The sequence below is a fragment of the Rhinolophus sinicus genome, chromosome 17 (genome assembly GCF_057876585.1).
Source record: "Rhinolophus sinicus isolate RSI-liver-muscle chromosome 17, RSI-T2T, whole genome shotgun sequence".
NCBI lineage: Eukaryota > Metazoa > Chordata > Mammalia > Chiroptera > Rhinolophidae > Rhinolophus > Rhinolophus sinicus.
In genome coordinates, this window is record NC_142517.1 from 174,184,031 (window position 1) to 174,196,635 (window position 12,605).

Here is a 12,605-nt window from a genome sequence, read left to right on the forward strand (position 1 = left end):
CGTCCAGACTCGCCCGCCGGCGAATCTGGGCTCGCGGAAGGGACGCGCGTACAGTAGACCCCAGAGCACGCGCTAGGGAGCCGGTGTCTCGGTGCTGTAAGGTTAGAAGTTCCATGACACCGCGGACTGGGGCGCGCGTCCCCCTCCGCGGACTGTTTACCAGACGGTAGATTGAGGGGCCCACGTGTCTAGAGTTGGGCCGGCTAGAAAGTGGTCCAGGCACTAATGTAGACACCACTGCCCTTGCAATACCACGAGGAGTATCCCACTTTCGGACAAAATAGTGACTTGGAATGACTGAAGGATTAAAGATTCCTCTTTGTCCACACTCCCCTAGCCCACCTCAGTGGAAAGACGACTGAGGTGAATCTTCAGGAACTAATCGGAGTAAGTGTTCTGTGTAGATTGCAGAATGTGCAAAAGCATGGAGAGAGAGTTTCCTTTGGGGGCTTGCATTCAAATAGTTAAAGCCATTCTTCTCTATTGAGGAGCAAAAAAAAAGGAAATTCTTCCCCCTTGGGAAGCATATCAGACAGAATCAGTGAGGGGGAGTTTTCTTAGCAAACAGTACTCCTTCACCCACCATTATCTCAAGGAAACACTGCCTAAAGGACCTGTTTGTTGATGCTAATGGAGTGTGTCTTGGGGAGAGGGTTGGTGGAGTTGGAAACCCCTTCATACAGTGTTATAGTGAAAATATATTTCCATTCCGACCACGTCAAACCACCACAGGGCTTAGAAGTTTGGATCATATCCTGAATGCAGTGGGAAAACATTGAAGGATTTTAATTTATTTAAGGAAATGATATGCTCAGATTTGCAAAAGTTAGTCTGAGTATGGAAGATGAGGGGCCACACCTGGAGACTGTAGGAAGTCTTCTTAAGAGTGGTCCAACCTGGAGATGGTAAGAGTGAACTACGCTACTCATGGGAACAGAGGCGGATCCAGCCAGAGGGGATACCATTTTCCTCAGATGCTTTGTTACTCGTACTTTCTTGATCTTACTAGACAGTTGCACACAACCGTGCCATGACTGCCTCTTGGCTACAGCACTTACAAGATGCATCCTGATTTTAGAGAGGTGAACATGGGAAAAATCACGTGTCTCAGAATTGGTAAAATAGTGATCCCGGTCAGCATAAGATGATTTACTCTTTTACTCTCAGTAATAATTGTTTGTTCATCTCATCTGGTCAGTGTATAAAACCTTTGAGGTTCAGGCAAGTTCTAGTCAACAAACTGAATTGGACATTGGGAATCAAAGATTTAAAAAAGTCCTCAGCTCTATGGAATCTTATGGCCAGATCCAGGAGATGGATGTAGATGTAAACAAGTAATTTCAACACAATGCGAAAATACCCGGATCAAGTCGTGCAGGCGGTACCTTGGGAGCACAGAGAAGAGGTCAGCGTAAGGATTCTGTGATTTGTTCCTTCTACAGTGTATGGAAAAACACTGTTAGACATGTATTAAATGGAATAGGCACGGAACAAACATTTTTCATTTGATAGATACAAGAAGATTTGCATTTCTGAGCTTTGTCCTGTGGTTATATTTATTATGAAAATAGTCAAACAAATATTACTCCAACTTAAACATTCTGTAATTTAGTAAACTCTGCTATATGGAAGAAAGCCACAAATCCAGAAAGACAAAAGCAAAACAAGCATTTTAGCAACAGTAACTGTCATACAGTTTTTACTTTGCTATGCAAGAGACCTCACTGACTAGAGAACCTTTGACTTAGTGTTTGTAAGCTGGTGTCCCCAGCGAACGATGGAGATTTGGAGGGCACGGGAAGATGCTGCTATTAGCAAAACAACTGACGAATAAGAGTTGACAGTAAGTGAATGCATAGCAATGTCTGTGTTCCTTAGTGAGCAGACAACTTGGTTAAGTTGGCTGTTCTTACAGGAAGATTCTGTAGAGCCTCTGCTCATGGAACAGATCACAGATAGTGCTTTAGCCTCTATCTGCTTTTCAGAGTTAATGAACTAATCAGTTTTAGATGTCCCCATGGACTTAAACAGCATACAAATTTGAATACACAGTTTTTTAAATACTATTTTGAAAGAAACCTGTTAACATGTTAAATTTTTAATGGACAATAAATTATACTGTCTGTAGAGTATGTGAAACTTATTTTTCTCTCTTATTTCCAGATATATCTTCTGTGTCTCTGGAGACTTTGTTAAAGTTTATAGCACAGCTACAGAAGAATGTGTACACATATTGCAAGGGCACAGAAATCTGGTGACAGGAATTCAGCTCAATCCCAACAACCATCTACAGGTGTCAAATGATTTATAATTGAATATTTTAATATTGGCTTTGTTGTTACCTGAAAAACTTGAATTAAATTTGGGGGACTTTCCAGGTAATGATCAGGGAAATATCTATGCTGATTTTTCTGATTCAGGATATTTTTAATTATTAAAATAGGGTCACAGCCCAGAACTACATTGCCCGTGAAAGGGTTCTTGGCTGTGTGAGTTTCTGAAATTCAGGGTTTGGCACAGTTAAGTGAATATCTTGATTGTAGGTCTTCTCAGGTCCCTTTATATGCATTGTGAATATCCAAAAGGGGAATATAGTATTTGATATTTCTCAAACTTATTTCACCTCTGAACTCTGGTTTCTGGAACACATTTTAAAAATGTTGACTGAGGGGTATTGATTTTGTAGATCTGTTCCTTTAGAGATGAGGCTCTTTAGTGTCACTGCAGAAATTACCTTAAGGCCAACATGTAGACAGGAAGAAGAGCTTCTTTAGTCAGTGGAATCGACCAGTTAATTTTAGGACAAACTTGGGAATTCAGTTTAGTGAACACAAAGCAACCCATACTTCTCAGAATTCAGGAACAGTGAAAGGGTCATTTTGATTCTGTTCCCAAGTTTCAGCAATACTCCTAACAAGTTATGTCAAAATACTTTGCTCTTGCTCTAGTTTTTTATCACGTTCCACTCTTCTAGATTAGTCACAGCCAACTTGGAAGTTACTGCTTGATTTAAGAATGAATTTGCATTGCCATTCAATGTGTTGTGACGAAGCAGGGCATAAAGGAACACTGATCTTTCCTAAACGAAATGAGCTACTCTTGAAAATCAAAGTTAAACAGCTTTTTTGCAGAGTTCAAGCACACCTATAATTTTTGCTGTTCTCTTGAGGGTTTCACATAACAGTTGATTGATATGTGTAGCATTTGGATGTTTTTTGTAGCAGAAATATCCGTTTGTTAAAATCGAAATTTGTCAAGTCTATATTACTAAGTTTTATAGCACAATGAAAAACTATATATACATTGCATAAAAGGTCTATTTCAGGGAATTGAAAGATAATAAAATTAAGAGGACAGTCCTGACAACAGATTTGGTTGAGGTGAAGGGGTACGTTCTAGAGATTCTGTGGACTTTGGAGTCACAGTATTTTGTATTAACTATTGTTTGGACACTGATTACATATTTGCCTTATTATATTTTACTAGTCCATGTTCATGATTTTTCTATGTAGTAATTGTGGTGTGTATTTTCTTCTTAATATAATTCTTCTACTTGTGTACATAATACATTCTTCATTCTTTATTTCTATTTGATTCTATGTCCTCATTGTCAGAAATCTTAAAATTGCCACTCCCTTTTAAAAAATTTTAAAAATTTTGTAAACGTAAGCAAAGTGTCCACTAGGACACAAATAAAATGCATCTTAGTAAGGCCTTCTGGTGCTACCAGAGTACGATCCATAGACCAGTGCCACAAACAGTTGGTTACCAGTCTGCAATGAGATGAGTATAGAAATTGAGTGTCCCAAAACTTGAGAGCACTTTGACATTGCCACACCATCCAAGTACATAATAACTTCTGTTGTATTTTACAAATGCATTGGTCCCTGATGGGTTGGGAATTTTTTTTAAAAAAAACAACATTCTCAGATCCTTTGAGAAGCACTCCCTTAATACCCATACAAGATGAAAGCAGTTAATAAAGAACTGGGCTCTGGGGAAATGCTAATAAAAAAGGACTGGGCTCCGGGAAAATAGCAACAAGCTCTTAAGTGCTTTTCATAACTCAAAACTTTACCATCTCCTTCTTGAAGACAAAGGGTTGCCTTTTTTCCCCATTTTAATTAAAACTTGAAATTGATAGATCTGCTTCCTCCAAAGAGCAGCTATAAAATTGTCACAAATAGTACAAGCATTGCAAAAACAAATAAATGACTCCACTTCTTTAAAGCTAATAATGAAATAATGAACAAAACGTCTTCTGTATTACCACTTAATTCATTTGGTATCTTAATAGAGTTCTGTTTTTTAATCTTATACTATTTTTACCATTTTAGCTGTATTCTTGTTCCTTTGATGGCACAATTAAACTGTGGGACTATATAGATGGCATTTTGATAAAGGTACGTGGATTGATCTTCCATTTTCATTATGTGAAAAAGAATGGGAACATAATTTAATGACAGACATTATTTCCTCCTATAAGGCCTAAGTGTTAGAATCCCTTTCTAAACAAGTCATGAAATTCATACACCATGTAAAGATTTTAAACTTCTAACAGATGAGCAATAAAACTGGAAGAAAATATTTACAAGAGATATTATTCAATAAACATAAAGAGGTACTTCATCTCATTAATAATTAAAGAAATGTAAATTAAAACAGATGACGCAACATTTTTCCCTATCAGTTTAGCTAAATTGCAGATTGTAGGAAAAGCTAGTGATAGGTAAAGTGTAGAGAAACAAATACTTTTGTATACAATCAATGAGCATAAAACTGAAAACTAACAAATACCTTTGCTGCAACAATCTTACCTTTAGGAATCTCTTGTTGAAATAATGGCGTGTATATGTAGTCCTTAAAACATTATTTATGGTAGGAAAAAAAATTGAATATAACCTTGATGTTGTCAGTTAAAATTGGATATTCATTTGATAGAATGCAACCATTAAAAAGAAACAAATAGTTCTGTTTGCATTAAGTTGAAAGGTTATTTAACAAATACGTATTGAGTGTCTTCTATAAGCTAGGTAGTTTTCTGGTGCTAGGGGTACACCAGTGAGTAAAAGAGCAAAACAGATGAAAAATTCCTGCCCTTTATGGGACTTAAGTTTTGGGGAAAAGGGGGAGGGGGACGAGGAGGATAGACAGTTAACAACATGATGCTTTTTATCTTTCAGACTTTCGTAGTTGGACATAAACTGCATGCCCTCTTTACTCATGCCCGTGCTGAGGATTCTGTCTTTGTTATAATAAATAAAGAAAAAACAGGTATAATGTAATTAACTTATTTATTTTATATAGCATTGAATGGCTCTTTACATGTTCTCAAATTTAACATTTTGGCTTTAGTGTGAACTTTACAGTTTTTAGAGTTGGCATTTAAATTGTTTTCATCATAATTGCATTCATTTTGGGGAGGCTCGTATCATTTCTGAAATATACAATGAGGAAATGATTGCTTTATATATGTTGTAATAAACTACAGAGCTCAAATTTTAAAGTTGTTTTGAATTAGAACTTGTCTTCCTACGGAACTTCAATCTTTCATCCTTTAGCATCATTATCATTTTACCCACCAGTGGATACCCCTATTTGTTAATCTTGAATCTGTAGGAAATGATGTAGAAAGCAAGTTGACGCTAAGAACTAATAGTGTGACTAAATTGTTCGTAGTTATATTTTCATTATAGTTGGATCATTAATCCATTGAAACTGCCATGTTTCAGAGCATTTTAGGAATCCTAGAATATCTTCAGTGGTTACGAATAATAGTTCTTTAGCAGAGAATTTAGTACATCAGAACATAGACATGAATGGTATATCCAAAGAATTTTTCTGATATCAAATTCAACAATGCCACTACACCCTGTGGTGTCCTTCAAAAAATATTGTTATAGTCAGAATTCAAAGTACAAAGCAGCTTTAAGATGGTTACTGGGCAGTCAGTTAGATTGGCTTACTGCTCATTAGCTAGGTGAATCCTTTCTAGGGTGTTGTATTTTTGTTTTATGGGGTTTTTTTTGTTTGTTTGTATATTTGGGGCTGGAACATTTGCAAACTGTTATATATCATGGACATTTAAGTAACCTGAGAATAGTCAAAACTGTGAAAGCTACATTTTTTAAAAAGTCATTTAGTGCCAAGTCTATTAATGAATATTTTATCTATCAAAAATGTGACATGAAAATAAAAAGCAGTAAGTTTAGTTTTTCTCACATAGCCCTTAGCCATCTCTAAAGGACATTGCAAAAAAATGTTCTGGAAATGGCAACATCCTAAAATAATTAAGTTGCCTTCCCAGATAACTATTTTAAAGATAATACTCAATATTTAGATTCTGTTTGGTATATAAATATGTGGATTTTTAATGTTTATCCATGTGCTTACTAAAAATTCAGATTCCTAATTTCCCTAACTGACAATTGATTCACTAGGTCTGAGATTTGGTCTAGGAATCTGCATTTTTAATATCTCCCCAGGTGATACTGTCATCACTCTTATTTGGTAAGCACTCTTCTTACTCACCCCCGTGATTCCTCAATTGGAAGGGTAGTTGCCAGTAGCAAAACAAACCTTTTTATCCCTATCAGTGAGACCAGTGATTCCTAACACTGGTCGCACATTGGAATCACTCCAAGGAACTGAAATGTAAGGTTCCCTGTGGTGGACCTAATTGTTTACTTAAATAGAATATACCCCAGTTGAGTCTAATGTTTGAGCCAGGGTAGCAAACTAGAGATCTAAAGTAAAGATCTTGGTCATTAATTAGCCTTTTGACGTTAACTGAGGCAACTTCAAATGCTATGATTTAAGCTAATTCTAGTCACAGTGAAGTCTAGTGCTAGTGTCCAGTAATTTAGGACATCATTGGCATTCAGCATGTGAAAATCTAGTTATCTGTTATGTGAAAATGTGAATCAGTCTTCAAAAGATTCCGTGTGTCTGGTTTTTCAAAATATAGTTGACCCTTGAACACCTCAGGTTTAAACTACATGGGTTCACTTATATGTTAATTTTTTTCCAATAAATACGTAAATGTATTTTCATTTCCTTATGATTTCCTTAATAACATTTTGTTTCCTCTAGCTTACTTGATTGTAAGAATACAGTATATAATACATACTACATACTAAATATGTGTTGATCAATTGTTTTTGGTAAGGCTTCCAGTCAATAGTAGGCCATTAGTAGTTAAGTTTGGGGGGAGTCAGAAGTTATACATGGATTTTCAACTGCTCAGGGGGTCAGCACCCCTCAACTCTATGTTGTTCAAGGGTCAACTATATATAAATATATATCCTCTTTCTATTTGTCCAACAGTTCAAAACCAGAGTCTCTGATAGAAAATTGTATAAATCAGATTGAAGTATGCTTCTCTAGTTTAAAAATAAGTTCTTTTATTTATACGTTGTCTTTGACGATGTCATTTGACTGTATGTAATTAATTCATTCAACAGCTAATTGAACACCTACTGTTCAAATACTATTCTGGTTGTGGAGTACCAAACAGACAATAAATCCCAACAGTAAACTGACTAGATCAGTCATATGATGCAATAAGATGAAAGGTGTTCTAGAGAAAAATACCGCAAGGGAGGGGAATGAGCAACCTTGGAGGAATACATATTAAATAAGTGGTTAGTGAAGGTCCAGGGAAGAGAATAATCTATGCAGCTATACGGGACAAGCATGTGTGAGAGCATTCCTAACATGTTTGAGGAGTAGCAGGAAAGTTGGGTTGGAGTTAACCAAGGAAGAATAGATAATATGGAGCCTTGTAGTCCATTGGAAAGACTTCAGCTTTTACTCTGAGTAGATAAAAAGCCACTGAAGGATTTTGAGCAGAAGAATGATATTACCTGACTTAGCTGTAAAAGAATCACTGGCTTCTGTGTTGAGAATAGATGAAAGGGGGACAAGGTTGGAAGTAGCGAGAACTGTTAGCAGGTCATTGCTCTGAACACTGAAGATCTGACACATGATCAAGGCTTTAGACCAGGTTATAATGGCAGAGCTAATGAGAAATGAATTCTGGATATCTTTTGAAGATATGGCCAACAGGGTTTGCTGATGGTTTGATGTGTGTATAAGAAAGACGTCAAAGATGATTTTGAGGATTTAGTCTAAGCAACTGGGTAAATGATGGTGCCATTTCCTGCATTGGTCAATATGGCGGAAGACATCAGTTTAGATAGGAAAATTGAGAGTTCAGGGTTTAGGCTTGCAAAATTTGAGATGACTGAGAAGGCCAGATCAATCTAGTTCAGAGCATATAATAAGCAGGCTGGAAAACAGGAAAATGGTAGATAAGTATGTTAACAGAATTTTATGTTCATTAAGTGTGGAAGGATAAAGAGAGAGCATAGTAAAATAGCTGTTTCCCCTCAGGGAGAAATTTTATAAATGGGCCATAAAGGGAAGAAGCATATCAGTATTACAGAAAAGGAGATTTATTCTTTGAATGTATGGCAAGACCATAGCATTTCTAAAAACTCTCGGATGGTTTGTTGCTTTTGGCTGTTCAGGTCACCAATATATCATATTCCATCTCAATTTTAAATCTCATCTTAAGTACTTTAGAATGTAGAATGCACCAGTAAAACATTGTTTTCTATTTCTACATATATGAAACATGTATGTATACGAGTTATGGAATTAGACTTCAATTTAAAACTTGTATGTTCAAACGAAGAATCCAAGTTTAAGATTCTTTTTGTTTAAGATAGCTTAGAATTCTTATCTTGGAATCAAATGAATTCTAGAGTACTGGTTAACAGTTTTATATGAATGAATGCACATCTTCACTTTCTCTAGAGAAGCTTTATATTAATATAGCTTCCTTTGGCTAGATATATTTCAGCTGGTTTCAGTGAAACTGCCGAAATCATCAAGCCAGGAAATAGAAGCTGAGGAGATCTCCTTTGTTTTGGATTACGTAAACCAGTCACCCAAGTGCATTGCCTTCGGAAATGAGGTAAAATTTTGTTTTGTTGATTTTCTTTTTTATACATAAAATCGCTTTCCTGCGATCTTCGCTCTGAGCAGAGTGGTTTAATATTGCCTTGAGTTATGAACTAAGAAATCTGTTTCATTGCTTTAGCATGTATTTATGGTTAAATTTTTTAGGACCTTAATTTTGTATATTCTGTTTTATTGCTCTTGTAAACCCTCTAATTCTCCAAAACATACCAGTGTTTTGGCATTTGAACTATATTTCTTAGTCTGTCCCATGTACTTAAATCTTTTCATTGTAGATTATGTGTCTTTGGAAAATAGGCCCTCCCTGTCTGTAATATACCTGTTAAAGAAAATTTGGAAATTATACAAAAATATAGTGAAGGAATTAAATTTCACCAGTGATAATATTTGAGGAATCCTTTTCTAGACTTTTTTCTAAACATATATAAAATAACATTTCCCAAACTGAATTAGTGTCTGAAGACCTTCTTATCCTTTTTTTTCCACCTTACAAGGCAGCATGAGTGTGTACTTCAATGTTCATCAGAAATGACTGGTGTTCATGGCATGATATATTTAGCCATCCCCTATTAATAACCACTTAATTAAAATCAAGTACCACTAAATGGCCTTAGACTTTATTGTGGTGGCATGTTTCTTTAGTTTTGTAGCATTATTTTGGCTTTGTTCTGAAAAGGGTCAATTTCTTAGAATAGAGAAAACTCTGACATGAAATCATTTTTCGTGTCTTTGGTTATGTAGTCATCGGTTAAATGCAAATTAAAATAAGTGAGAAACCACTTTATATTTACTAGAACAGCTGAAATTTAAGAATGACAATACTGAATGTTGGAAAGATACAGAGCAAAATTAACATTACAGCTTTCTCATGACCCAGCACTTCCACTCCTAGGTAGAGAAATGAGAACATGACCACAGAGTGACATGTACAAGAATGATTAATGCTCATAATAGCTCCAACATGGAAATAACCCAAATGTTCCTCAGTAAGAGAGTAAACCATTTGCGATATACAGTATATTCATTCACTGGAATGCTGCTTCATAATAAAAAGGAACTAATGATACACATAAGAGCATGAGTGAATCTCAAAAAGGTGATGTTGAGCTAGAGTTCAGACACAAAATATTTACCATTCTGTTTGTATGACGTACTAGAACAGGCAGAGAAATAAACTATGGTGATAGGAATCAATAGTTGCTGGCAGGTATGGGGGCATTGGGGGATGACTGGAAAGAGGAACAAGGGAACATTCCAGGCGTGAAGAGAATGTTCTAAATATTGATGGTGATATACAGGGGTATACATCTATGAAACACTGCATTGTGTGTGTAAATTATGCCTTAATGGAAAAAATTTAAATCATTATACTTAAAGCTAGACAGCCTAATTTTAAGATTTAGGACCCAAGTTCATCTTTTAATTTTCTGATTATTTTAAAAGTAGGATTATACTTTCCATAGCTACACTATAACATTTTATATTAATATAATCTTAATCTGCAAAAAAATTGTTTCTGTATTAACTTTTTTCCTCTTTTTATATACATATGTATTTTTCCCCCTTTGAACATTTTTTTAAATATTTTTTTAAATTTTCAATTACAATTACCATAAAATATTATTAGTTTCAGGTGTACAACATAGTAGACGTTTATAGAACTTACAAAGTGATTACCCCAATAAATCTGGTCTCTGTCTGACACCATATATAGTTATTACAATATTATTGACTATATTCCTTATGCTATACTTCACATCTTTATGGCTGTTTTGCAACTACCAATTTTACTTCTTAATCCCGTCTCCTAAACCCCCTCCCATCTGGCAACTATCAAAATGTTCTCTAAGTATCTATAATTTTGTTTCTGTTTTGTTTGTTCATTTATTTTGTCTTTTAGATTCCATATATAAGTGAAATCACATGGTATTTGTCCTTCTTTGTCTGACTTATTTCACTTAGCCTAATTCCCTCAAGGTCCATCCATGTTGTTGCAGATGGCAAGATTTCATTCTTTTTTTATGGCTGAGTAATATTCCATTGTATATATGTACCATTTCTTTCTTTATTCATCTTTTGATAGACACTTAGGTTGCTTCCATATCTTTTTTTTTTTTTTCCCAAGTCAAGTTGTTGTCCTTTCAATCTTAGTTGTGGAGGGTGCCGTTCAGCTTCAAGTTGTCCTTTCAGTCTTAGCTGTGTCGGGCGCAGCTCAGCTCCAGGTCCAGTTGCCGTTTTCTAGTTGCAGGGGGCACAGCCCACCATCCCTTGTGGAAGTCTAGGAGTCAAACCAGCAACCTTGTGGTTGGGAGGACGCGCTCCAACCAACTGAGCCATCCGGGAGCTCAGCGGCAGCTCAGCTCAAGGTGCCGTGTTCAATCTTAGTTGCAGGGGGCGGAGCCCACCATCCCTTGTGGGACTCGAGGAGTTGAACCGGCAACCTTGTGGTTGAGAGCCCACTGGCCCGTGTGGGAATCGAACTGGCAGCCTTCGGAGTTAGGAGCATGGAGCTCCAACCGCCTGAGCCACCGGGCCGGCCCCCAATTTTATGTTTTCTATCTCTTTGTTGAAGTTCTCCCTGAGATCATCGAGCATCCTTAAAACCAGTGTTTTGAACTCTGCATCTGGTAGATTGCTTGTCTCCATTTTGTTTAGTTCTTTTCTGGAGCTTTGTTCTGTTCTTTCACTTGGGACATGTTTCTTTGTCTCCCTATTTGGGCTGCCTCCCTGTGTTTGTTTCTATGTATTAGGTAGACCTGCTATGTTTCCCAGTCTTAGTAAAGTGGCCTTACGTAGTAGGTGTGCTATGGGGTCCAGTCGTGCAGTCTCGTTGGCCACTTGAGCCAGGTTTTCCAGGTGTGTCTCTTGTGAATTGTGTTTGCCCTCCTGTTGTAGTTGAGTCTTGATTACTGTTGGCACATCAATGGGAGGGATTGACCTTCAGGCTGATTGGTTGTGAGAACTGGCTGTGACTACAGTGAAAGTACTTTGGTCAGGGGCTGACCCTACAGAGTAGGATTTATTTTAATGGGGCTCTGGTGCCTGCCCAGTCTGCCCTTTGAGTGTGTGGTTTGTGGAGCTGGTTGGGTGGTGGTCTGACGTGGTCTGAAGCAGAAACAACCTGATGTGTTCGTTGATTCTGGGCCTCTAGGGAGGGGCTCTGGTGCATGCCAAGGTCAGCCACTGCCTGTGCCCTGCCTGACATCACTTGGTATGAGCTGCAAAGCGTTCTGCAGATGGTTGCTCCTTGTGCTGGGCTTGGAGGTACCTGGGAGACTCAGTTGAGCATTAACTGAGGCCAGCTGCCTCTAGTGCTGGGCTTAAGGCTATTTACAAGAGGCATGGAGCACACCAAGACCAGATGCTGTTTGTTTGGGGTTTGTGAACTTCTGAGAAGTTTTAGGAAAGTCCACAGCATGAGCCAAGACAAGCCATTTATATGGAAAAGTCACCGGAAGAGGCTTGGGTGGGCCCTCAAGTTGGGTGGGGAGGGGTCTCAGGGAATCACCAGGACAGGGCAAAAGGTGTTAGCTAGGTCAGTAGAGACTCAGATACTGCTGGTGCCTGCACATGCAGGCTGGGTAAGGGGAGGGTTCAACAAAGGGACAGTGGCTTCTGCC

At 37.4% G+C, this 12,605-nt stretch overlaps 1 protein-coding gene and 1 long non-coding RNA gene across 3 annotated transcripts in view; one reads left to right on the forward strand and one right to left on the reverse strand.

The window, feature by feature from the left end:
- LOC148754879 (uncharacterized) overlaps positions 1-12,605 on the reverse strand; it is a 239,693-nt gene that overhangs the window by 173,929 nt on the left and 53,159 nt on the right. The gene's annotated exons all lie outside the window — the stretch shown is intronic.
- Positions 1-12,605, forward strand: part of WDR75 (WD repeat domain 75) — a 30,453-nt gene that overhangs the window by 266 nt on the left and 17,582 nt on the right. Inside the window, exons 2-5 of the mRNA XM_019740758.3 lie at positions 2,164-2,293; positions 4,338-4,403; positions 5,184-5,274; positions 8,856-8,980. Of these exons, the coding sequence (XP_019596317.2) occupies positions 2,164-2,293; positions 4,338-4,403; positions 5,184-5,274; positions 8,856-8,980 (412 nt within the window). The remainder of the gene's footprint in view (positions 1-2,163; positions 2,294-4,337; positions 4,404-5,183; positions 5,275-8,855; positions 8,981-12,605) is intronic.